At 47.6% G+C, this 26,712-nt stretch overlaps 1 protein-coding gene across 1 annotated transcript; it reads right to left on the bottom strand.

Moving 5' to 3' along the window:
* Nucleotides 1-1,578: 1,578 nt before the first annotated feature.
* Nucleotides 1,579-18,404, bottom strand: greb1l (GREB1 like retinoic acid receptor coactivator; the record flags this gene model as incomplete). Its single annotated transcript, XM_080837800.1, has 31 exons — nt 1,579-1,742; nt 2,067-2,205; nt 2,346-2,546; nt 2,860-3,001; nt 3,563-3,775; nt 4,367-4,535; nt 5,203-5,404; nt 5,591-5,752; nt 5,987-6,126; nt 6,307-6,568; nt 6,924-7,492; nt 7,684-7,916; nt 8,272-8,387; nt 8,704-9,043; nt 9,407-9,540; nt 9,942-10,131; nt 10,296-10,476; nt 10,605-10,802; nt 11,181-11,315; nt 11,450-11,578; nt 11,811-12,107; nt 12,675-12,860; nt 13,108-13,248; nt 14,618-14,743; nt 14,885-15,025; nt 15,857-15,976; nt 16,503-16,625; nt 16,731-16,907; nt 17,111-17,287; nt 17,762-17,941; nt 18,221-18,404. 31 exons carry the CDS (start codon nt 18,402-18,404, stop codon nt 1,579-1,581), a joined length of 5,871 nt encoding a protein of 1,956 aa, XP_080693926.1.
* Between the last annotated feature and the right edge of the window lie 8,308 nt (nt 18,405-26,712).

Genomic DNA, 26,712 nt, shown 5'->3' with positions numbered 1-26,712 from the left:
CTTCTTCCTACATAAAACTGATTCAGACTTTTCCCAAGTTAAAAACCAGAACCTTTCATTCTAGAGACTTTGTATCCACAGTGGCTAAGTACCAGGCCAAATCAAATCACATTACCCATTCTGATTGGATAACCCTGTGTTATTCCACCTATGGAATATTCTTCAATTTTTCAAGTGTGTAAAAAGGATAACTCATCTAATAAAAAAGACAAACAGAGAAATGAAAAGATAAAGAAATCCTCCTGGGCAAAAAACTTGGAGCAAGGCTTTCACTGAAACCGCATGGCAACACTTTCAGGCACAAGCTGTGATGGTGGGCAACACTAGAAGACTGAAGCACAGGCGCACACAAAAACACGTCAGACTGGCATAAACACATCAACAGTGACTAAGCATCAGACACACAGACAAGCATGGTGCTGTGGTGCTCTTCCAATGTGAAACTGTCCATTTGTTCCAATTGGAAGTTAAGAGTTCAAGTGGTGATGGTTGTAGGTAGTGAGAGTGACTAGCAAAATAAATCATTTCAGAGTGATTGAGTAGTATAAGGTGAAGTGTCTGGTAGATGCCACATTGTCAAGGCACAACAATCAGACAATGTATGTAGCTATGTCTCTTACAGTGAACTGATATAACAGACAGTAGAAGCCACTGTATCAGTGGATTGTATGTTTCTTTGTGTGGATGACCCTGAACTAGAATGTTCTACCAAAATAGAGTTGACGTACATCTGGAGAAAAGACAACCATGACGTAGTTTCTCTTCACAATGCCAATGACTGAGCCTTGAAAAATGCTTCTCATTTAAAAGCACGACGGGTGGTCCTCTGAGTTTACCAAGCATGTGAATGGGACATTCATTGTCATTGCTGCCGGCTTGTGTTCACAACATTCACTATGATTAAAATACTGATTGACAAAGTTCACTTTTAAGCTGGAACAGCAGAATAAAAACCTGCATGACGGTTCACTTCTGAACGGCTGATGGGGGATTAAAAAAGAGTACAGCCTTTGATGAGTCAGCACTAAAGAGACAAGAGGATCCTTGAGAATGTGCTAGGAAAGGCTCATTTTGACCACGATGAGCAGAGCAAAGCAGTAGTAACAACCTTCTAGGAAAAACCCTGAGATAAAACGTATATCCCACAAAGAGATATACCAGAACCTGGGGACAGGACCAGGTTTACAATCTTTCAAGAACGCTCACAGTGTCCGTGTGAGTCCTTTGGGAGTTCATAGCAAAAAAAAAAAAAAAAAAGTCATTAAAGAATTGCGAGCTTACCAAAAACTGCTCTAAAAGAAATGTAAAATCTCCATGAGACGCCGTCTACGAGCAACGTATAGGCCAGGCATTAGGACACCTCACGTGAGTCAGTTTTTTTCGGCCCTCCCTGTGTGAAAAGTAGTGCAGTCCAGGGTGAAGGTCAGAGACACGGCCAATGCCCAAATGTCAACATATCCACCCGCTACGGCCATTTTGGTCAGCCTACATTCTGCTGTTAGCTTGTGTTGAACCACTAGCCTCGTGGAGAAATAAAGGAACTCCTGTTCCTCCACCTGAACACTCCACCGGTCACTGTCAGATGTGACGTCCGGTGAGGAAGTAGAGGGGTCGGTCCTCGCTGCAGTTGGCCGTCTGGAACTCGTCGCGTAGGCGGAACTGCCACTCGTCCTCCAGCTCCAGACGCACAATGGTCTGCCTCAGGGAGCTGCGATCCTGGCAGATCACACAAAGGGTGGCTCCTACGCAACCACACACACATACAGTATTAGGTTTGGAAAAGACCTGTGTTGGACTCAAACTCTCAACCTTAGACATGGGAGATAGGCGTGCTAGCAAGTAGGCTAAGACCTATGGGTGCTAGCACATGTCGCTAGCAGGTCCCTCTTAAGGTGACAGGAAGTGAGGTTTACTTACTGCAAAGCTCTGTACTCGCTGGCTACCGTTACATAGCTACATACACTTACATTTGCTGCTGTTATATGTACAGTAATTTAACATTCAACAGTTAGCAGTTATGGGGGAAGGCTTTCAGGCATGGGTAAGACTCGATGTTTCATCCTCACCTTTCAAGAAGCGGAATTTCTTCAGGAGTCCGGACACCACAAAGGAGTCACACAAGTAGAGCAGCAGCCCACTGAAGACCAGGCCCTGAAGGTCCAGGTTTACGGAGTGAGGCCGCGAGCTCACGTAGCACACCGACACCTGAACCCAAAACACCAAACACAGACTCAGTGAAGACTCATCACATTGAGACATTGCACACCCTCCACCACTAATGGAGACCTATGGTTGGCTCAACTGGGCCACCCCCCACTGGTCGCGCAGACTCTTGCAGGTCTCACCTCTGGGCCGAGGTTGAGGTAGCTGTCAATGGACAGCACAGGGTTGCTGGCGTTGTGGACGGCCTTGGGGAAAAGCCTGTGGCTGCAGCTCTGCAGGAACTTCTCCAGCAGGAACTGGGCCGGGGCGGCCAGCAGCGTGTGCTCGCTGTCAGGTGCACACACGTACTGAGAGGCACTGATGGGGGTCGAGCCGTCCAGGCCCTGCAAGGGGAGAGATAGATGGATTTAAGAAATGACTTTGATCAGATGGCATCTGAGATGGTCTATTAAATGGTATCTGGAACTGCTCATACATCAGAAATGTTCTCTATTTTTACTATGTGTGTGCGTGCGTGAGGGTCTGTGTGTGTGTGTGTGTGTGTGTGTGTGTGTGTGTAGGTGTGTGTGTGTGTGTGTAGGTGTGTGTGTGTGAGTGTGTGTGTGCGTGTGTGTGTGTAGGTGTGTGTGTGTGTGTGTGTGTGTGTGTGTGTGTGTGTGTGTGTGTGTGTGTGTGTGAGAGAGAGAGAGACCTCACCATGAGTTTGGGTTTGATGAGGAAGTCCTTATGCCCTCCGAAGGGGATGTGCTTCTTCATCAGGCTGAAGTGGTTGAAGCGGCAGACAAGAAGCCCACTGCTATTGGCCCTCAGGTTGAAGTCAACCTCCTCGCTGGTGTACCTGTGACAGAGCAGAATGGAGCAGGGTCACGGAGGGGTCAAACAAGACAACAACACACAGTGGAAAATCTGTTCACAAATACTGTACACACTCTCTGTGTCACACACACATAGGCAAATCTGTTTGCATATACACATTACATTTACATTATCATTTACATTTAGTCATTTAGCAGACGCTTTTGTCCAAAGCGACGTACAAGGGAGAGAACAGTCAAGCTAAGAGCAATAAAACCTGGTGTACAATAAACACTCTTTGTCTCACACAAACACAGGCAAATCAGCTTTCATAAACTCACACTTGCACACATGCAAACCGACATGTATCAGAGTTACCAATTCTTACCAACACCTCACACTTTTGTAAGCAATCATTATATGTTTATTTTCTACTATTGACGACAATGCAACATTTTCGACTTAGCACTCCCCAACAACCTTTAAAATACTGCATCCTTGTATATAGGTCCTCAAATAAACTGGGTAATCAAAAATACATGAGTGAGGGTATTCAAATATGCCCCAAGCCATTACAGCGCTTATGAAAATAAACCACGCTCACCGGTTCAGGTCATACTGGACGTTCTGCGTCAGGTCCACATTGAGCATGATGAAGTCGTGCAGGTGGCACCGGGAGAAGGGTACGGTGGTGGGCCGTGCCGCCAGGCCACTGCTCCACTTGCGGACGCCACACATGGCGTACATGGCGATCTTTGGCGTGGCCTCCATGTGCCTCAGCACGGTCTTCAGGGAGACACCGGTGACCTCAGGAGCGCTGCGGGGGAGGGGATGAGAGGAGGGGATGAGCCGACACACAGACACACAAAATATACGTACACAGTGCATATACAGTACACAATGTATAGCATATGTGTGTGTATGTGCTGTTGTGTTCTTGACAAATCTGTCAGTATTAATTCATTATGTGTGTAACTAAATGGATGTGCACACACATGTACAATAACAGGAAGGGAGAGCACAGGAATGTGTGTATGATGTCCCTACCCACTGCTGCCATGAGAATGTATGTATACTGTCCCTACCCACTGCTGCCATGAGAATGTATGTATACTGTCCCTACCCACTGCTGCCATGAGAATGTATGTATACTGTCCCTACCCACTGCTGCCATGAGAATGTATGTCTGATGTGCCTACCCCCTACTGTGATTAGAATGTATGTATGTATGATGTCCCTACCCACAGCTGCCATGAGAATGTATGTATGATGTCCCTACCCACTGCTGTCATGAGAATGTATGTATGATGTATGTATGTATGATATCCCTACCCGCTGCTGTCATGAGAATGTATGTATGATGTCCCTACCCACTGCTGTGATAAGAATGTATGTATGATGTCCCTACCCGCTGCTGTCTTGTGCGTAGTGATGAGCGTTCCACAGCACGCAGGAGTCGTCCATCATGAGGATGAAGGGCCAGACGTCCTGCCTTCGGACCCCCTGCTCCTCCTGGCGGTTGCGCTCCAGCTCCAGGTTGTGGTAGGAGAGCTCCTTAATCATGAAACGGGCCGCCCCTGGAGCACGGCACAGCATGGCACAGCATGGCACAGCATGGCACAGAACAACACAGTCAGGCTTCCATGGAGCACAGCACAGCACAACACAGTCAGGCTTCCATGGAGCACAGCATAGCACAACACAGTCAGGCTTCCATGGAGCACAGCATAGCACAGAACAACACAGTCAGGCTTCCATGGAGCACAGCATAGCACAGAACAACACAGTCAGGCTTCCATGGCTTTATATGGCACAGCACAGCACAGCACAGCACAACACAGTCAGGCTTCCATGGCTTTATATGGCAGTGACATTATGGCTATCTGACCATGGCAATTGATCTTCGATAACAATATTTTTTAATTTTTTTTAAAGATTTGTTTTTGAGCTTTTATGCCTTTAATTGAAAGAGCAGTGAAGATTGTGACATGAAATGAGAGGGAGAAGAGGTGGGGAGTGGACAGGATAAATGGCATCGGGCCAGATTCGAACCCGTGACCTCCTTGAGCTTCCAGCTCGAATGTGGTCGGGGCTACTGTTTGAGCCACAGTGCCCCCCTCAATAGCAATATTTGACAGAATATAATATGAATAATGTTCGCTGAATGGATATGAATAATGCAGTAAAAAGGGATGTTGAACCTGACAGACAGTACCCTAGGATGATGCTGAGGTGAACACTCACCGACTCCGGAGCTGTTGAACATGGCAGGCAGCACCAGCAGGATGTGGTTGGGCCAGTACTTCCTGTAGAGGGGCATCTCGTACTGCTTCACCACCAAGATGTGCAGATGGTCGGCGCCCTCCATGGCATGGTAGATGTTCAGAAGGCCGTGCTCCTGTCGTCCCGTGGTGGGTGTGAAGATTGGGCTCTTAAGGCTGTGGTCCTGTGGAATAACGGGCGTTCAAAACAAACCATGAGGAAAATGTTTCCATAAAAAAAAATATCTTAGTGGAGAAAGGTGTAGGGGTTTATAGTGAAACTTGATTTGGAGGAGCTGTGTGAGTACTATGAGAGCTAAGTCTTGCTGTGGCCCCCAGTGGAAGCTGGGTCCAGTGGCACGCGCGCCCACCTTGTCTGAGAGCAGGGGAAGCCGCATGCTCTCCAGGTGGCTGCCCTCCTGATTGAAGATGAAGTGGCGCTCCTTGGCCTTGGGGATGATGAAGTGCAGCTGCACCTCCTCTCCCAGCATGGAGGAGCAGAAGGTGAAGGCATGGAAGGTGCAGTCCGAGAGCTGAGGGCAGGGAGACACACACACACACACACACACACACACACACACACACACACACACACACACACACATACAAACACGCACACACACACACACGCGCGCGCAGACACAAACACACACACACGCAGACACAAACACACGTTTAACTCAAGAGTGGCGACACAGCCTCACAACCTGCTGAATCACTGGAATGTATCCTACTGGGAGTAAGGAAGTTGTCATCGAGGGACTCACCTGGGTGGCAGGGCTGGCCTCACAGTAGTGGTGACAGTGCTCACAGTGGTGAAAGGCATTGTGGGACGCATATGTGCTTAGTCTGATGGACACCGTGTCCCTTTTGGCAGAAGTTTCACTCACAGATTCAGATTTCAACCCTGCACACAAACACATACAATTAGAATATCAATACAGAAACCTAAGCCCCTTACGCAGTCCGCCAGGGAACCATGTAAAGTGGTGAACAGTGAACAGACAAAGTCATGCCTTTGGGTTGAATTACATGGATGTAAAAGATTTTCAATTTATTTGACCATGACTTTCAAATTTTGAATTACCTTTTGGTTTGTTAGGCATTTTTTCAGAATACAAAAGACTGGAGTGTCTGAACTTGGGGTCACGGGAGTAAGGGTCGAAGGGCATTTTCCTGATGTCCTCCACGTCCGGCCACCTCGTGACGGTGGCGGGTATCCCATCTGCCACCTCTTCCGCCAGGTCCTCTTCCAGCTCCTCCTCGTCGTACACGTCCACCTCCAGCAGGCGGATCAGCATTCGGAACAGGATCCTTAGAAACTGCAGGTAAGCTCCTGTCTTCCCCACCTACAGGGGGCAGAAGATGGACAAGAGAACAAACCATCAGAGAACAAGAGAAGAAGGACAGCTGGACAGGAGCTGCTACACAAAACACAGTAAGGGAGCTGAGGTGAGCAAAAAACACTGTTTTACTGAAAATGTTTATGGGGAAAAAAATCCAAACAGACAACTAAACTGCTAGATATATACAGAAAAAAGATATTTCACAATTGATTTATTACTACAAATGGTGAATGAGAATGAGAGGTGAGAGAGAAACTATAATGGTGATGAATTCCAGCACTGACAGCTACAGCAGCTCCACCAGTGGAGGTTGTCTCGGTGTATAAAGCCCATGTTGAGCCAGAGGGAGGACTCTTACCTGTGGAGGTCCACTCAGGAGAAGGCGTCTGGGGTGGGGAGCGGCGGGGCCCTCGAAGTCTGCATGGTGCTTCTTGGCACAGGTCCACTTGCGGTAGTAGAGCGACTGCTCCAGCCCGCTCATGTGGTGGGGGATGGGTGGCCGCAGCGGGCTGCTCCAGGTGAGGTAGGCATGGGGCAGCAGGGCCGTGGAGCTGGGCTGGTCCTGGGCGCCCGGCGCCAGCAGGGAGTACGCGGCCCGGGAGAGGACGGCCGTGCGCGGGTAGAGGTGACTGCGTCCGGGGCTGTGCCGCGCCTGCGTTGACTGGCTGGGCCGCTGCACGGTGGAGGAAGACGAGGGGGAGGAGGAAGAGGACGAGGAGGAGCAGAAGGAGAGGGGACCCGGGTGGGGGGCAGAGGAAGGGGCCTGCTGGGAGTCGCACTCCTCCTTGACCCGCTGGGGGGAGCAGCTGGCCTCCGCAGTGCCGTTGCTGCCCGTCTCAGTCAGGGAAGAGGAGTGCGAGGAGAGGGAGGCCTTCTGGGAGGTGTCGGGCATGCCAGAGGAGCTCACGCCATTCTCAGTCAGGGAGCCTGAGAGAGAGAGATACAAAGATGGACAGATAGATAAATAGAAAGACAGAGAGAGGAAGAGAAAAGAGAATTAATTATAAGACTTAAGTTCCTTGTCACTACCTTTTCCATGTGTCTCCAGATCTCAGAAGTAGTCTTCACGATGTATTACACAAAGCCATCAGTGATAGCAGATTGTTTTGTGAACTAACCTGAAGCCCTTGTGACTGCACTGCCATTGCTGTGCGGTCTCTCCAGGTCCATCTGCCCATCGTCGGCAGGGCTGGAGCCCTTCTCCTCCTCCTGCTCCTCCGGGCTCCTCTTCCGGGGCTCCGGGATCACACATTTGGTCACGTAGGTGCAGGCCAGGCCCACCTCCTGCTCCAGAGCCGTGCGGGTCAGGTAGCTGGAGTCGATGAGACGCAGGTCACAGTACTTCAGGGACCTGCAGGGAGAACACATCAAGTTAATATTCTGTTTGAGTTTGAGACCAGTCACTGCGTTAGAACTCAGAACTCAGAACTGTTTATTTGACAGCAACAATATCAGTACAATTGTAAGGATGGAATAACATACAATAAATTAGATACATGAAATAAACAATGAAATTAGATGAGTGTATAGAAAAGTATATGATGCTGTCGGGAGAATCCTATAAGGCTACATATTGTAGGTACCAATGTTCCAACAGGATCCATGTTCCAACAACCATGATCTGTACCGCATGTGTACAGAGAATAATAGAGAAAACTGCCAAGCGTGAAGGTTATGGTGATAGTGGATGAAGGGAAAGTAGGTACCTGGGGAACGTCTCCCCTAGCGGGTCTTTCCCTGTGAGGATGACGATGCAGGGCAGGCCCTCCAGGTCTTCATACGTCTGCGGCACCCAGTCCTCATTCTTACAACCCTGCCAGGCCTGCCAAAACACACACAGTACATTAGGGCGACATCTAAGCAACTTAAATGTCCATCATTTGATCTCATCAGTGGACCGTGTAAAACATCTTGAGACTCATACAAAGAATTTAAGCGTGAAAATGTTGCTTGTGGTTTCCAAAGCACACTTAATGACTTAAGGACTCATTACGTACTTCCGGACCTGTTTTTTTTTTTTATTTAAATGCAACTTGCACTGAAGTGCTGCTTAGATTTATGAACGGTAAGTCTCCAGCTTCTCAGCGCATCCCTTAGTACTCCCGCCCTCCTCCTCCCTCCCACAGACGTGCTCTTACCCTGAGGCGGTTGCAGAAGTGCCTGGGCAGGATGAGCTCGGTGGCGGGGTTGCCGAGCAGCACGGCGAAGCGGTACTGCAGACCCAGCCTGTCGCGCGCATCCTCCAGTCGCTCGCGCGCCAGCATGGCCAGCTGCAGCGAGGGCACGCGCACCAGCAGCATGTGGCCGCGCCCGGAGCTCCCGCGCCCGGGGCAGCTGATCAGGTCCTCCACCATGGTCAGGGTCTCGGGCGTGACGTGGTCCCGCAGGGAGGGCGCCACCGTCAGGGCCATCATGGCCTCCGTGTACTGCTGGATGAGCAGGTAGCTGCGGATCACCATGCTGTGAAGATGGGGGTGCCTGGAAAGGACAAAAGCAAAATCATATGATGAAGAGAATTCAGCTAACTATTAATGAAACATACAGTATCTATTACTGTGGATATGGCCATAGAGTGGAGAGTCTGTGTAAAATCCACTACTAGTGGGCAGATAAGAGCATTTTTTGATGAAGAATCGTTCAAATGTGGATACAAGCTCCAAAATTGGCACAATTACTCTATGGGCACTGCTCTTCAAATGAAGAACGCTAGTATACTGCAGAATTAAATAATGTACTGTGGACCACTGTCACTCCCTCACACTCATTCCTTATTAAGTACACACACTGTGTGAGTCATGAGAGCCTTTTGAATGAAGACCTTTTGCCCCCGGGGTGACTCACCTCTCCAGTAAGGTGTTCACCATCCTCTCGAAGGCGTCGTCACAGCGGAGGATGGGGCTGGCCACACCCCACTGCAGAGAGCTGCTGTAGTCACTCAGGCCAAAGTAAACTAGGTCTTTAGGAGAAGGCTCGCCCTGAAAGAACATCATATTAATTCATCTCTCTGCCCAAGTGTGCACAAATGATATGCTTACATCAGTCTCAAAATTAGTATGGAAATAAACAACTTAAGATTGAAAAACAAATACAAATGATCTACTTCTTTTTTTTAAAGGACATATTAAAAACATATATGAAAATCGCAACTGTGGCATAAGGTCTTCCACTGGGTCAGTTGTGTCTCTTATATAACTGATCGGACAACAATATGAATTTCCACCACTAGGGTGTGCTAAACATCAACAACAGCCATTCCATCATCCCTGACAACCGATCAGAGGCCATTTTAACTCCCTCTCACCATACATCTTGCAGTTTTAAGGCAGAAACCACCAAACTGGTCTTGGATCAGTGCCAGGTCAGATGTGAGACTCACCAGGCTGTCGCGGCCGGGCCAGTGCACCTCGTTGTGGATGCTGATGCGGGACTGGCGTGTCTGCAGGGTGTGGGGGAAGCAGCTGACCTGCAGCACCAGCAGGTTGACCGCCTCCAGCACCTCCTGGCAGTTGACCACGCGGTCGGCCAGGCCCTGCAGCTCGCCGTGGCGCACCGACCCAGAGAGGGCGCTAGAGAGGCACACACATCAACCAGAGTTAGCAAGTCAAACAGACAGGTTGTGAAAGACTGTGAGAAAATACACACTACTGTGCTACTTTATTACCTAAATCAGTCACAAATGCCACATAGTTGGATGTATGTTTTCAACTGTGCCCTTTGGCCAGAGTCTTACCTGTTTAGGTCGACATGAGAGTTGTCATGGATGAGGACAAACAGGGTGTAAGGGTTCTGTTTCACTTTCCTCATGAAGGCCTCCATTTTAGTATGAACATCAGCATCCAGACGCACCACATATTTATCTGACTTCTGAAGGGCAGAAGTAGCGTCCTCCATGCCAAGGTCCACCAAAACACCTGAAAGACATGGACCAAGTCAGTACGATGGAGCTGACACTCCCACACACCGCCCAGAACTGAAGAGTATTAGGAAGACAGCTCCAGGTCTGACCCTAGAGCAGCAAGCGTGTGGCGTCTGGCCTGACCTGATTGTCTGATGCGCTGGGTGGTCTGATGCATGAGGACGTGGGAGGGCGGCACCAGCACCAGGAAGTCCACCTTGCAGAAGCGCCCCAGGTCGAGGCTCTGGCTGCCGGAGTCGGCGATGGAGCACACCTGGGAGAGGAGGCTGCGCGCCACGCTCAGCTGAGGAGGGAGGATCTGGAACACCTCATTCAGCAGGTCTGCCCAAAACAAGATGGCCGCGCTCACGTTAGCAAACACGGGCACAGGCTAGGCTAGTCGGCCATTTCCAAATAAATCTGCTTACCGGATGCTGATGCATATTTACAAATAAAAGCTTGCAGACATCAAAGTTAAGTCATTAAAATAGACATGCTTTGTGAACCGTTGCAGTTTGTGAAAAGTAAGCCTGTCCCTTTCAATTACATTTCTGTCTTTGGAAAGTCAAATTAGTGTACACATTATTTGCTGTCATTGTTAAGAATAATGAATGCTGTAACTGCAGTTTATTATTTTCTATTCACTTTGCCAACCATCATTTGCCATTTATTTATGAGGCAAATATAGTTGGTCTAGTGTTGATAGGGCTGCAGTCTGACCTGTATCTGAGGCTGGCACCATGGCAACTGCCTCCTGTGAATGGATGTAGTCTGTGACATCTCCCTGAAAGGGCTGGATGACCTGCTCCTTACGCCGTCGCTGGTACTTGAGCAGCTGCTTCTCCAGATTGTCTCCTAGTGATGATACATTTCCGTTTCATTTTCACTCAGTCCAGTGACTGTCATGAACGTGACGTATTTGTTTGAAAGTTGTGTGAGCACTGAGGTTTGAACTTGGTGTCCATGCGTCTGTGTAATGGCTCACTGACCTGAAGAGGTGCTTCGGAAGTGTGCGGCCAGGCCGCTGACTTTGCCTGTGATGAGTTCGTAGCTGATCTCCTTCAGGAACTCATTGGTAGTGAGCATCCCCTCAGCCAGAGCTCGAGCCTGGTATTTTCCTGAGAAACACCAAAAAAAAAAAGTAAAAAAGTATTTAGACTGATATAACAAATTAGGTATTGTTATTTATCAGTCTACTGAATCCCAACAACGCCACCAAACCAATCACTATATCAACTCTAATTTAAACCACTATTTAACCTTCAGCTACGCCTCAAATCTGTGCTGTATTTATGTAGCCGCGTGTCATATGAGACATGCCACAGTTGACCAGTAGAGAAGCCCTCTTACCTAGCACGAGCACGCAGAACTCGTTGCCGCTCATCTTGGAGGCGCAGATGATCAGCATGTAGTTTGGCAAGCACTGCTGGTGAGGGCCCTCGCACAGCGAGCGCAGGGACTCCGAGATGCCCTCGCCCAGAGAGCTGTGTGTGACCAGGACCTGCACCGTGCCGCCGGACACGCTGGCCTCCACGCGGGCCAACCAGGGCAGCTGGGCCGGGGACACGGAGGGCCCCGGGGGCCCACACAGCATGGCCTTCAGCACGATCTGTTCAAACTCCTCCCGCAGTGGGATCTGCTCTGGACCTGTGGCAGGGAGAGAAGGAGATAAGAGAGTCAGTGGGGGGAATACACACCAGGACACAGGCTTCCGGATCAAAGGTGAGCCCTCGGAAGAAACACAAGCCCCTCTCTACTGATAGCTTATATGGCCTTGACCGTATTTGTGCGCACGCAGAGATGTGATGTCTGCACAAAAACTGATGTCCTCAGAAAACCAAACATGAGTTCATCTCAGACACAACACCGAATTGAGTGAATTTACATAGTATGTATCAATGCAATACCCTTCGTTAAGGTCACACATTTGAACTTGCTTGTGAACATAATGATTGCAATGATCATGCAGCTAGAACTAACTGTGAATTATAAACAACAGGCAACTGAATTCACTGATTTATTTCACTTCAGGACTTAGCTGAGTGAACAGACCTCGGGTCCACTGTTAGTATTCCCATGTCAGTGAGATTGGTGTTATTCACCGACACAGGTCGATACTGGCAGAGACTGGGGTGAGCAGGACAGAGGCTCAGGTTCGGTCCCACGTTAGATTTGGCAGAGTCAGTGTGCAGTGTTTGTTTTCTGCTTGTTTACCTAGCCGGGCAAGGTACTGTAAGGTGAGCAGGGCCATGGTTTCCACGGTGAGGAGCTGGCTGCTGGTCATGCCTAGGTTTTCCAGGGTCTTCTCAGGCAGCTGGCTGCCCTTATAGCAGCTCACCAGCAGGGGGCTCACCACGATGTCTCCCACATTGCCATAGAAATATGGTAAAGTGCCTTGGCCTGAAAGGAAAACAACATGATCACTTATCCCTCTGTGTGTGCTATTTCACTTCAGATCAAATGAGCATAAGCAGCTCTTAGTAAATTACACGGAATCTAGTACTCTAGTAGTGAATCTAATATTTTTAGACTCATTCTTTAAGAAGACACCTTAATCCAGAGCAATAGTATAAGAATGTTGCTTTATTAGGTTGTGTTGTGATAACACTACCAGTTGAGCGACAGAAACAGAATTTGAGCTCCCTACCAATAAGGACGACGGGCCGGACTCCAGAGATGTTGAGCAGGTTGTCGGGGACAATGACGGTTTCTCCTGCCGTGACTGGCTGGGGCTGTATCACCCCGGACACAGATAGAGACTGGGGACTGGCCAGCGCCATCACAGAGCCTGCCAGACAAAAAGGAGAGGAAAGTCATGCCTCTGGAGAAAGAGGAATACTGAGAGAAGACTGATATCAAGAAAGCACACATGAAATAGGAACGTTTGCCAACAAAACATTTAAGGTGGCGCCTCCACTCGTAAGCATCAGGGTCAGTATATCAATAGGCTAGGTGCACGAAATACTCAGTGTGGGCTGTTTGTTTCCTGTTTAGCCAGGTGTATTTGAACCTGCCGCTATTCTGAATGTAATTAGCGTCTACACGGACCTGGTTAGGTGTTGCACCTAGTGAATCAGCGTTACGATAAAGAAGGACGTGTAGACACTAATTACATTCAGAATAGTGGCAGGTTCAAACACACCTGGCTAAACAGGAAACAAACAGCCCACACTGAGTATTTCGTGCACCTAGCCTATACGTGGTTACTGAGAGGCTACTGTTGTGTCACCTATGAGCCCTTAGTCGACCCATCTCCTCTTTGACCCATTCGCTCAGCCAGTGTGCCCTCTGACCCCTATTGTCACCGTAGCAACATATAAATTACTCCTGATGGGAGAAAATGTCAAAGTCCTCTGTCAATGTCACCCATGAGACAGGTCAATGTGTGTAATCAAATTCAAGGCAAGGCCAGCAACTGAGCTCCATGGATACACATACACAGTGACTGCATCTCATCCACTCTTTCCCTTTGTACCTGACAGGCTACCACAGTCTGTGAGACACTCCATAAAGATCACCATGGCTTGGCGCACATATAAATGACCTTCCAGTTTAATACATGAAGCATCGTCACCTCTACATTCAAAGCTATCTTTTGCAGAGGGTACACATCAACAAGCAGCTGTTTACAGCAGCAGTATCCTGGGCTGTTGTATAACCATATCACATCTGCTTAGCAGCTTTGATTCGTATGATGTCAAGCAAGGTGTATATATACTACGTGTGTCTAAATAAGTACCTATTTTCCAGTATCAGACAATCAAAAATCAATTTCAAGGTGCCATATGTAGTTTTCTTTGGCGCAATATAGACATGTGTCTATACTAAATGCAACCACAATGATATGAACAGTTTTCCAGTATTCCAGTATTAATGTATTATTAATCCTCATTTATTATATGTATCCAATTTCATCCTGTGTTCCTACTTTCCATTTTTGAGTGTCTTAAGATTATACAAATATACAATACAAAATACATAAAATGCATATGAATGTCAGGAAAAAAATGAATAATATCAGGCAAGGAGAGCTGTGTTATTGATGCAAACTTATATTACATATTTGCATTTGTCCTCTGACAACACAAGCCACCTAGAGCGACTTCAGGGAACCACTGAGGTGGCTGAGCGCCCAGGCAACAGCTCTTCCTGCTCACCTGGACCACACGCGAGGGGTCGGATGGCTGGGACAGGGACGGCTGTGGAGGGGACGGGCACCACTGACGCCGGGTGCCAGCTGCGATGGCGCTTCTTCGGGGGGCCGGAGGACATGGCCGAGGAGGCTATGGGAGAGATGACGAGGCCAAATGATCCAGCGGTCAGTACAGTCTTTATGTCTCTGTGATCATAGGAAATGAACCATGCACCATCTCACTATGAAGCGTGTGTGTGTTCGTGCTGGGCTGCCCGTGGGGTGGACTCACCTGGGCTGTCTCCCGGCTCCAAGGGGCGGTAGGTCAGTGGGGGGATGCCCAGCGGGGTCAGATGGGTGGGGCTGAGCTGCACAGGCCTCGGCTCGGCAACCAGACCATTTGTTAAGCCATTCACCCGCAGAGCAGTGGGAACTAGTCAACGCACACACACACACACACACACACACACACACACAACAACAACAAATGTAAAACAGAGCAACATAAATATAACAGAGGAAGAAGATTCTAGAAAGCAGTGAGTGATTGATTTCCTATACCTTCACAGGCCTATTGATAATGAACTGCAAAGGCACTTTCACATTTGATATTCCAGATCCATTCATTATAGAACACATTGATTGCTGCTTGTCAATCTCAGGGAGTAGCGAATGTGGACAGGCCTTAAAAACTCATTAAAGGGTTTTTCCTGGGTACTGATGTCAGCGTTTCTCCAACCTTCAGGAGCACCTAATCCAGATGACCTTCAGCACACTTGCTCCATCTGCCCAACTAGGTAGCCAAGTCCACACACGCATATACACACACGCTCGCACACGCTCGCACACGCACACACGCACATACACACACACACACATACACACACACACACACACACATACACACACACACACACACATACACACGCGCACACACACGCACATACACACACACACACACACACACATACACACACACACACATACACACACATACACACGCAACCAGGTGCGGCCCTGAGGTCACCAGCATAGGGTGACTCATTGGTGTACATGTAACTGATCACAATCACATTGTAACACCTTTCCTCAATATTTTTTGTAGCATTTTGAACACCATTATTTTCACTGTTGGGATGTGAATTGTATAAAAAAAATTATGAGATGAGATTTGATAATGGCCATGCACTTTTTGTGATTTAGTTCAGTTTAGTTCAGTATGATCGTAAATTAAAACCATAAAGCCAGGATAAGCTCTTTGTACCTATTGGCAGTGTCTTTGTACCCTGTGTGGCCAGTGGTTTGATGAAGCTGCCCTCTCTGGTTAGGTCTTGCCCTCCAAAGTGCCCCGAGGATCTGGACTGGAGCCGGGCCGGGGGGGAATCTGCAGAACCAGAGGGGTGCGTTTGGCAGTTAGACATTTGTGCGTCATCCTATGAACACTGTACATAAGTATGTAGACAATAATGATAAAACAACTTAACAGACTACATTCCTCAGAGGCAAAAATATGCAATCTAAAACAGACTAGGAATCTTATTTTCTTTCACAGGAAGTCAGGAGTCAAGCTGAAAAACCTCCATTTGGTGACCAATGAGGTAGCCAGCATTGTCTTTACAACACAACACCACAATGCCTGTCAGTCTTTCAGCCAAGACTGTCGTGTAAACAGAAAGGGCCTCGGGGGCAGATGTCCCTAGATAGCACACGGAGGGTCCCCCTCCCCCGACCCTCCCCTCCTGAGGGAACATGACCCCACTTGAGCTCAAGCCCACGCTCTCTGCATGACTGGCCACCTAGCGAACCCCACTGGGCTTGTGGCCCTTCTTGCGGGACTCATCGGGGGGCTAGGGGCTAGATAGAGTCAGCATGGATGGAGGTTTGGAAGGGAGATAAAATGGCCGCCTGACCTGTGATGGAGAGCGGCGAGGAGCTGTGGCCGTTGGTCCCTCCGTTCTCTTTGCTGCTCAGCGAGGAAGAGGAGCTAGGTTTGGAGGAAGAAGCACTGCTGGAGAACTGCCTCGTCTTACAATCTACAGACCGAAAGAAAAGAGGGAGAAAAATACAGTGATTGGTATTTGGACCCCACGGACTACAAGAACTGGAAGGATGCGCTTGTGGTCTGCTGCTGAATATACCTTTCCAGCAGATCAGAGGTCCTTTGCACAGAGCACCCTGAGAATTCTTCACCAGGTAGTATTTTAAGTGCTTCTGCTTCTTGGGCTGAGTGGCCAGCTTCAGGTTAATGTGGTTGGAGAACTCAGTAAAATACCGGAAGCCCTTCTCCCCACAGCCCACGCAATTTCCCGAAAATCCTGCAAAAGACGAGAACATTTACTTGGAAAAATGTCAAACAACCAAAGAGTTAGCAAAATGGACCCTTCCACAAATACGTGCACACAGAAACGGACTGCAAACACAGTTTAGTTTTTTTTTATCTAGCGGGTCACCCTTTGCAATGTAATGGGAGACTGGTCTTTTTGCAGCAGCCTGCTTGTTAGTCCAAACAGGGTATTACCTAAAAGTGCATTTTTCCCATTTTCGTCTGGAAGGAAGCGTTTGTCCACCGCACAGACCAGTATGTGCTCTGGGACGCTTGGGGACTTAGCCCCCACCAGCTCAAATCCAGGGGGAACATCGATCGCCTCCATTGTCATGGAGACCAGTCGCAGGTCCTTCCCTGCCTGACAGAAGCCTGGTGACATAAGAGGTTTGAGTCAGCACAGCGCATAATGATTTCACTCTCGGTCCTTCACGTTGCTGCTCTTCTGGTCGAGCATGCTAGTCAACAGGCGCGGAAGAAAGGCTGAACAAATCACTCCATTTCTTTCATGCTGGTAAAATGACTTTCATTTTAAGTGTAATGCTAAAAAAAACCTGAAGTACATAACATCTCCTTTCCTTGTTATCCTTGTAAGTACAACCTGCTCATGTACTCAGTACATACTCATCGAGTATATGATTTTATTTCTCTAGACTCCACAGTCTATGACAAACTGTAGCTTTTTTTATTTTACCTACACCAATATAAACTGTCCTCTCATCTCCATGTAGTTCATTTAATGTAGTCATTCAATGAAGTTGCACAGTGCCGTAATCTAACACAGTAAAGCTGGGAGGAGCAGCGGCTGGTTGTGTGTGGCTATGAGAGAGAAAGGCAGTCAGATACCGTCCATGAGGCAGCAGCCATCAGGGGTGAGGCCCTGCAGGAAGGGTAGAGGCGGGCTGCTGCTGTCCGACTCGTCCTCGTCTTCCATGTCGTCCAAGTCAGGAGAGGCCTGACTGTTGACCAGCAGAGAGCCGTTGGCATCTGCAGACCGAAAGCCCAGCTCGCCTTTGGCTTTAATGTCTGACCGAAGTCCACAGGAAGAAAAGATTTAGTGCATAAGGCTCGGTTAGTGTGGAAAGCAAAGAAAGCACGGTTGTAACTACTTAACCATTTTTATTACATGAAATAAGCTGCTCATTATTTGTATAGTTTGGGTCATAATGTAGATAATAGGATTTGTTTCACTTTTAGTGACCCAGAGTATTATTATTTAAAATAACAGAACTACCTTACAGGTCTGGGCTTCGTGGCTTATCATTTATCATTTGAATGAAGAGGACAAAACCACCGCTGACTCACCCTCTGTGTTGCTATGGTAATGGTCTGGCTCCAGGTAAAGCTGTGTGAAAATGGGCTGTGGGTCGCCACTGCTTGAGCGCAATGAGGCCTCGATGGAGTTATGGAGAGCCTCCTCAAAGCGAGCTGACTTCAGCTGCCCTGCATACGAATTCCCCATGATCTGTAACACAGAGCAAAGCAGCATTTTAAGCTTTAAACTTTATTCAACCCTTTTTATCTCGATGTAAATAGACAGAACTAAAAAAGTTATCTATCGGTCCACTGTGGCCACTCTTTCATCACAGTGTCAATATTTATCCTGGAATAGGGATAGTTTTGTGGGCAGTATAACACCACGTTGGTGTTGAAAAGATAGATTAGACCACTGTCTCACATCTGTCCCCCCCCCCCCCCCCCCCCCACCTCCCCCTCTGGACTCTCCCTCATCTTGTGTCCCTTGACCCTTGACCCCACCCATGACCGGACACACTCTCTCGGACATCTGCTGGGGAGCGCTTAGAGAGTTAAGGGGCTGTGATTGGCCGGCCGCAGCAGGTGGCAGCTGGACGGGGACGGGGCACGGGGCACGGGCCATCCATGTGGCCTGGTGGCTTTGAAAAGCTCCCATTCAAACAGGACAGAGCACAGATAAAGCTAATAGACCACAAAGCTGCTACTGAACTCAATGACACACACACACACAGGCAAATGCACACACTCATTCACACACACACACACACACACACACCAAGGGCCCTAGGTTGAGGAGGAGATGGCAGTGCATGCGCACTGTTGCACAGAAAGGAGATAAAGTAAAGGTGTTGTTAAAGGCACTAATTAGCAAGAGCCGGCCAAAGTTATTGAGTGAAAGGTTTGGTTAAAGCTGACCAATACCAATGTTGAGCAATCCCTTTAAAATGAATGTGTCAGATGAGATTTCAATGTAAGACGGCAAAATTGCCACGGGTTCTGGACAGTGTTCCCAGGAGTTGAAGATAGATGAATTAACCTATACCGTTTCGTTGCTTATACAGATATATGTAGGCATAATACACTGAATTACAATAAAGGGAACGTAATATTTATTACGGAGTAATGGTTTGTGATTGCCACGTGCAAAATGTCTGTGTCAGAGAATCATTTTTTACCATGAATTTTCAAAATCCACGCCTCGAAAGAATATTTAATTTATCGCCAAGATAACTCGTCCAGGCAGAATAGGCTGTTTATGAAGGTTTCTGCTGCCAAACTAGGAGAGTAAAATATTCCCATTAGCTACTTGGAATTTGGCTAATGCATAACATCCCACTAAAGGGCTGGTTTCATTAGATAGCGTCCTTGAGGTCTAGTTGACCAGAGTTAGCATAAAACAGACTGAAGCAACAGGCCGTACACATCCGTTGTCACAGAAAGAGCAACATCCCGCCAGTTTCATCCTCACAGTTATCCTCCTAGGATCCCTTGACTGTTTGAATGGGTGGATAGAACAGATTCTAAAGATTAAGTTTCAGTGGTTTGGACTGGCTCGAATTTATCAATAAACAGCCTTAGCAGAAAAAATACAGACCCTCCCAGGAGCTAAAAGAAGCCATCTAAAATGCCCCAGGAAGAAGAGACACACTGGGCGAGATTAAGGGACTACTACTCTGCTTGGCCATAGATAAGAGGCTTAAGGAAGGGAGCTTCAGTATTTCCTAATCAACCAGAACTGGTTGGGCGAGGAACACAATCGCCTGGGCATTTGTAATTAGTCTTGGCCCACAAACAACAGACAGCATTAACTCTGAGGTGGTAACCAACTATGTGCTGTTGCTTTGAAAAATAAATAGATGTAGGTTGTAGGATGTAGGATGTTAAGGCACAGTATTTTGGGTAAATGAGTCATCAGAGGAAGGGAACTCTTAATTATCCTGTAAGCCTTTACTTACTTTGTGTTTGTTTGCTGTTTTCTCAGATAGGAAGAGTCTGGTTCACCTCTGCTCCATGGTGGCTCAGTGTTCAGCTGGAGAAACGTGTGGTGTGGCCATGACGCTCTACCCCAGTGCTCCTCACCTACACACAGCACAAATCAGCAGCACTTAGTAACAACGCCCAATACATATGGACACATACACAGTTCATATCCTGGTCCGTCATTGGTATTTAATCCTGCCCTGGCAAACACCACAAACTTCAGTCAGGCTATGAAACATAAATCGCAATAAAACATATTTGTTGGGCTACTCAAATGAACAACATACTATAACTTTACAAATAAAATAACATATAGTATTTGCAGGGAAACTTAATTCAGCACGATGCACATATCGGTCACAAATACCAGTGAAAGGGAGATTGATCATTTGTATTCTGCATTAACATAGACGTGGCTGTTTCGGTTTGATGCAACAGATTGTTCCAATCCTTGGCATATGTGGCTGTTAACCGATAAGGGACACAGATGGGTCATGTGATAGCATGGAATTGCATTCATAAAACGGTCTGCAGTCAAGTCCCTTTGCCTCCAACTGTTATGTTAGTGGTGACTGATGGGACACCCCCCCCCCCCCCCCTGCACACACAAGCTGGTAAAAAAAATCCACACAGAGGGTGACCATGCAAGATTTAGCATGGTGAGAAATAAGATACATCTCGATCTGGACTGAGTGCCTGAATCCCCATTCAGTCATGTAGCCGAGTATGAACACACTGTGACTCAAGAAAGGGCTAAGCAAACTGAACAACAAATAAAAGACTGAATGGGGAGAGACCGTTCCATTTAAAATCCAAATTGAGTGAAGACTGAATTAATTAGATGAGAAACATTGCATCTGCCTCATTTTCTGTCTTAACGCTGTGCTCTTGTCTCCTCTTGACTTTAATGGATTTGTGGTTTGTGCAGCAGTATGCAGTATAGCATGCGTGATGTGGATGAGGAGGTGGTATGAGGAGCTCTACGTCAGGCTAATGAAGACCAGGGCAATGCCTTAAGGTATCTGTGGTCTTGGATTTTCCTGCTCTCGTTTAGTCCATTCTGTAAATTGCTCACATTCCTCCTCCCCTTTTCTATGACATAAGAGTACACACACACACACACCTAACAAACACATACCACACACACACACACACACACACACACACACACACACACACTCACACACTCACACACACACACACACACACACACACACACACACACACACACACACCACACCACACACACACACACACACACACACACACACACACACACACAATCACACACACAGCCCCTAGTGGGAGAATGAGTCACCCAACAGCCAGAGAGTCACATGTAATAAAACTTGACACAGGGTCACTGTCCAAACAGCACAAGATACCCCAACAAATCAAATGACTTGATTGATCCAAGAAAGATCTCAGCAAACAGAGGTTCAAGGCAGGGTTCAGTTAGCTTCCTGCTCTCAGGCTGCTCAGGGAAATAAAAGAGGTAGTAAATGTCTTCTAGAGATCTGCTGAGCATGGAGAAACAGAACACATGGCATTTCACATTGCATGCATTTTTTCATCATGAAACAACACAGCAGCAATGGCCCAGAAACAGTAGCAAACCTTGGAGAGAACCACCAGAGAGAGAGAGCAAAGAGAGAGTGTAAAGGACTACATAGCAGGGGGAGGGGGCGTATGCAAAAAAGGGCTAACATCTCTCCATGTCAGTCCAAATGAGGCGCTAAAAGCCAGGGCCATCACAACAACATGAGGCAAAAGGGAACAAATGACAGATAAACTAACATAGCGGTCCTGTACCTTCACTGCTTGTGTGGAGCTCAACACTCTACACAGGCCTGCTTCAGATCCCGAACAAGGAAGAGCTGCTGATTTGAGTCGATTGGTTAAATCCCATAGTCCACAGTGGCAAATTAGTCCTTGAAAGCAGCAACAGGACAAAAAAAAATCCCAGAGGTCTGTGTTGTACTAGATCACTGGGTTTGTGGTCATGATATTCCTCAGGTTGGGCTGCAACTTCTCCTTCCTTGTTCCTGGAGCCTCAGCTGCAGCTCCTCTCTCTATCTCCTTCTTTTACCTGCTCCTTCTCTCTGTGTGTGTGTGTGTGTGTGACTGACTCCTCCAGTGTGCCTCTGCCTCCCTCTAACACACACACACACACACACACACACACACAAACACACACACACACACACACACACACACAAACAGAGAGACCCTCCCCCACACTTAGTCCCCTCCCTCCCCTGGCCCATTTGCTCAGAGAGGTAGGCTGCCCTCCCTGAGGACTCATTCATCTTGGCCTGTGCTGACCCCCTACAGTGACAGATGCTCTGATGGAGAGAGCCACGCTGCCAGAGCTGCCCACAAAGGGAGGAGAGAGAGTCATCCATGCTAGAGCACACAGCACACTCATGGCAGTGAAGAATATCATAAGTCTTCAAAATTGCATAAGACTGTATGGGTCAATGGCGACACAGACTGAGTGTATCCGTGTCACTGTGACCCCTAACGTGTGAGATGGTTCCAACAGGGACACATTTTCCCATCTATCCCTCTGGGACTTCTCCATTTTGGGTCCCTCCCTCCCTCCATTTTTTATTGGGGCCAATATAAAGGTAGGGCAAACCCATGGTAAACTGGGGACACTTGGTCAGGAATGTGGGGCAAGAGACTATACATTTTGTCTCTCTTGCCCTGGCCTTGCAACACCCCACACAATCACACAGACACACACACACACACACACACAGACACACACACACACACACACACACACACACACACACACACACACACACACACACACACACACACACACACACACACACACACACACACACACCTCCCTTTGGCCAAGGATTGACGATTCACCGAGAATTTACCCCTGCTATAAATACCAGAGCAAGGGCTCATGTGGTCAAAATAAATAAACTGGAGTACGTCACAAGTGCAAGGGAAGCAGCAGCAGCTCCAAGCAAAGCAGATCCATCATTTCCTGCTGCTGGCCAGGCACAAGGGACTCTCAAGGCGCTTGGACAGGGCAAAGGGCTCAGAGGACAATTGCAGCATGATCAGTTTCTGTGCTTCAGGCACGCACGCCTCATTATTCATGTTTATTTCCGGCGACAAAATATTTTGACTCACTAAGGCAGCCCTGTCATATGTGACAATGATGTATGTACATAGGAAACATTATCAGAGCTGCTATAAAACATTTAAGCTCATATATTCATGACATTAATATATGCATTAATAGAGCAGGGTGTAAATAAGGGTTGTCACCCTTGGTAGACACTGCAGTGAAGGGCTACCACCTCATCAGCCCAATCATGGCATGGTAGGTAAATAAATATACACACTGTAGATGACAAAGTTAGATTTAATCAGCCTGGTTGAGGATCCTGTTTTGACTGTAGCTTCATAGCACACTTTGTTAATTATTGATGGTGGCCACAAAAAAAAACACAAATCTGATTACTTGACACTAAGACACAAAGTGCAGCGACCTTCCCGATACACCCAGAGTGAACCCTGCAGTTCATTTCTCTGTTAAACAAGGTCCCTGAGAATCTGACAAGTAAACAATGAAATGGCCAGGTCAACACATAGCCACTCCACAGCAACGGAAACAAACCCTTAATAAGGCCTGGGTTCTCCCCAAAAGTTCAAACACCAGAAGAAGAAAAAGGAATTCTGTGTTCAATGCTTTGCATTCAGTAGCTAAACGCCATTGTAAAAAATCTCTGGTAAATCTCTGGTTATAACAGGTAATTTATTAATTATTTGACCAAAAAAAATGTCTACATGTCACTTCTTTATATTGCACTGCAACTGAGTCACATGGCAGTGCTAAAGGCCCTCACCACAGTTGTGTTTAAACTCCCCCCCCCCCCCCCCCCCCCCAAAGCAAACAGATACCATATTGGTTTAAATTAGGCCACGCAGCTCTTCTCACCCAATCATAAATTGCTGGATGGAGCTAAACGAGTAAGCCAGCCAGCTTTGGACAATAACATCACCCCCAATGAAGGGCTCAATTAGAGCCACTCAGTCATCAATGCAGCCATTTCAGCTAATCTTGTGTCTTTGTCAGATCATTGTGCTGGGGAGAGCTGTGAAGTTTCCAGTGCAGAGCGCATTTGGACCACACATGTCACATTTGTGAAAGGGACCTCTCCACTTTACTGACAAGCAGTGAAAAATCAAAGACTTAGGCGATAATTGTTTTGCCTAAATACAAAAAAATACCACTGCTTCTTCAGTTGAATTTGAATTACTCTATAGCTGTTGCTAAAATGATGATATAAAGCAATTCAATTATTAGTGATAAATATTATCACTATTTATTATATATATCAGAAAACCACCAAGTAAGTCATTCTGGCTTAGATTCATGACAGAGCAAGTTCAACTCTTTTTTTTTTGAGGAGGAGGTGCCATCTTGATTTATCTGGCAAGCCCCTGACTTTGACACAGCCCGGGCTAAACAGGCAATCTGAAATGGAGAAAGGGTGCAAAAGAGGGGTTTCCCATGTTGAAAAGAGGTGGCCCTGAAAGACAATAGAGTGAGTGAAAGAGGAGGTCCGCCTCCTGTCCCATCCCTCACACTGTGGATCTTTGAGCCCCCCCGCCGCCCCCCCCCCTCGGCCCGGACAGCCACAAAGGGAAGCACCCCTTCCACCACCACCTGAGAAAAGATGTGTCATGTGGAGGCTTCTGCTGGCCTGGCTCTTTCTCCCAGAAGAAAAGTCTTTCATAGAGAGAGAGGGGAAGAGAGAGAAGGAGAGAGAACTGCGACGTCTCTAACCCCCCACGCCTCAAGAGTCTCCCCTTTTCAGAGTCTCTCTCTGTTGTTTTGCATTGAGCCACCACGCTGCTGACTCATTGTCACAGTCTGTTACCAATGCTCTTAAATAAGGAAAAGGGCAGTTTCAGGAAGGTATCTAATATGGAAGTGTAATTTCTGAGAGCAGATGTAAGGTGTGACAACAATGTGATTTTGACCCCCCCCCCCCCCCCCCTTTTCTATGGGATGACAAGTAAGCATCAGGTGGGTGGGAGGAGAGGAGAGAAGAGGAGAGGCGTGAAGGACACAGGCCAGGATGGCCTTCAGGAGCTCTCACTGTCCGCGTCAGGATATAAAAAAAACCCTGAGCGGCAGCTGCCTCTGGAAAACAACAGCGGGAACAATGCAGACTGGAGCGATGAGATGGAAGAGAGGAAGAAAAAGAAAACACTTCCAGTGTTCCCCTTTTCTTCTCCCCGGCAACCGGGGTGCCTGATAGGTGCCATGTGTCGAGAGCACCGGAGGCCTGTCGCCTGCTAGCAGCGTGACTCTCAATCACCTCTAAAAAGACTCTCAGGAGGACCGCCTGCCGGGAGACCCGAAGTGCAAATTGAGGAACCGCCGGCAGCAGGGCGGCAAAAAAATACAAAATACAAGGAAGGTCAGCACTTCAGCTGAAAGTCAATGCTCAAGTCAGCAAGAGTAGAGAGAGAGAGAGAGAGAGAGACGGAGAAAGAGTAAGAGAGAGAGAGAGAGAGAGAGAGAGAGAGAGAGAAAGAGTAAGAGAAATAGAGAGAGAGCTTGAGGGAGGGATTAGCCACAGGAGCATAAAGGAGGGGGGGGAGGAAGGAAGGTTGACTCAGGGTTTAAGGGGGTGGGGGACAGAGCGAGAAACAAAAGGAGCATTTGGGCAGATGAAGAAGTCATCATCATTAAGCCCCTGGAAGTTTACTGTCCAGTTATAAAACCCATTTCAGAGTGACCGGGGGAGACGGGGGGGGGGGGGGGGGGGGCTGGGGGTAGAGAGGGCAGTGGTGGGTCTCAGAGGTGCGGTCACAGCGCTTCAGGGGAGACTCTGCCTCTAATTCATTAGAGAAGAACAGCCGGCCTTTGTGTGCGCTTCGCGCTGATTGGAGGCCTGACCTTGCCGCACACCCTGGAAGAGTGGATGGGTTTAAGGGCAAGGCATTTAACCTTAAACTAAATCCTGCGCTGAAACAAAGACTCTGCACCATTTATTAACAAAGGGTCCTAAACAGGCGTCAGGAGGCACGGAGTATAATGAACACGGGTCAGATCAAGGTGGCTGTACAATTATATCACGTTATTTAGATCACTTAACATTCAAAATAGAGAGATATTCTGAGTTTTTTCTAAATCTGGCTGCGCAATCCTATCAATAAATGTGGAAATGAAAACCAGAATGAATCGAAATTCTATAATTTGTGCAAAACATACCAAATAGAATTGTGTAGTGATGAGAACAGCACCACAGAAGAACAGCCTAGTTTGTGTTCAACGTGGCAATACAAAAAAAAAACACCTGGAGGAACTTTCAGAAGGAGATTAAATGGTGACATTTACCATGGAAACACTGAAGTGGCCAAATCTAATTCTTTTTATGTAACACTTTAAATAGCCTGACACATGCTGTTTCTAACCACTGTGATTCGATTAAGATGAAACCAGTGAAGAAACAATGGAGATGAACAACCACAGTATATTCCCAGACCCATTTATCTGAGCATCTATCCAGTTG

This window comes from Sprattus sprattus, assembly GCF_963457725.1.
Source record: "Sprattus sprattus genome assembly, chromosome: 4".
Classification (NCBI taxonomy): Eukaryota; Metazoa; Chordata; class Actinopteri; order Clupeiformes; family Clupeidae; genus Sprattus; species Sprattus sprattus.
This window is presented reverse-complemented; position numbering and strand designations above follow the sequence as displayed.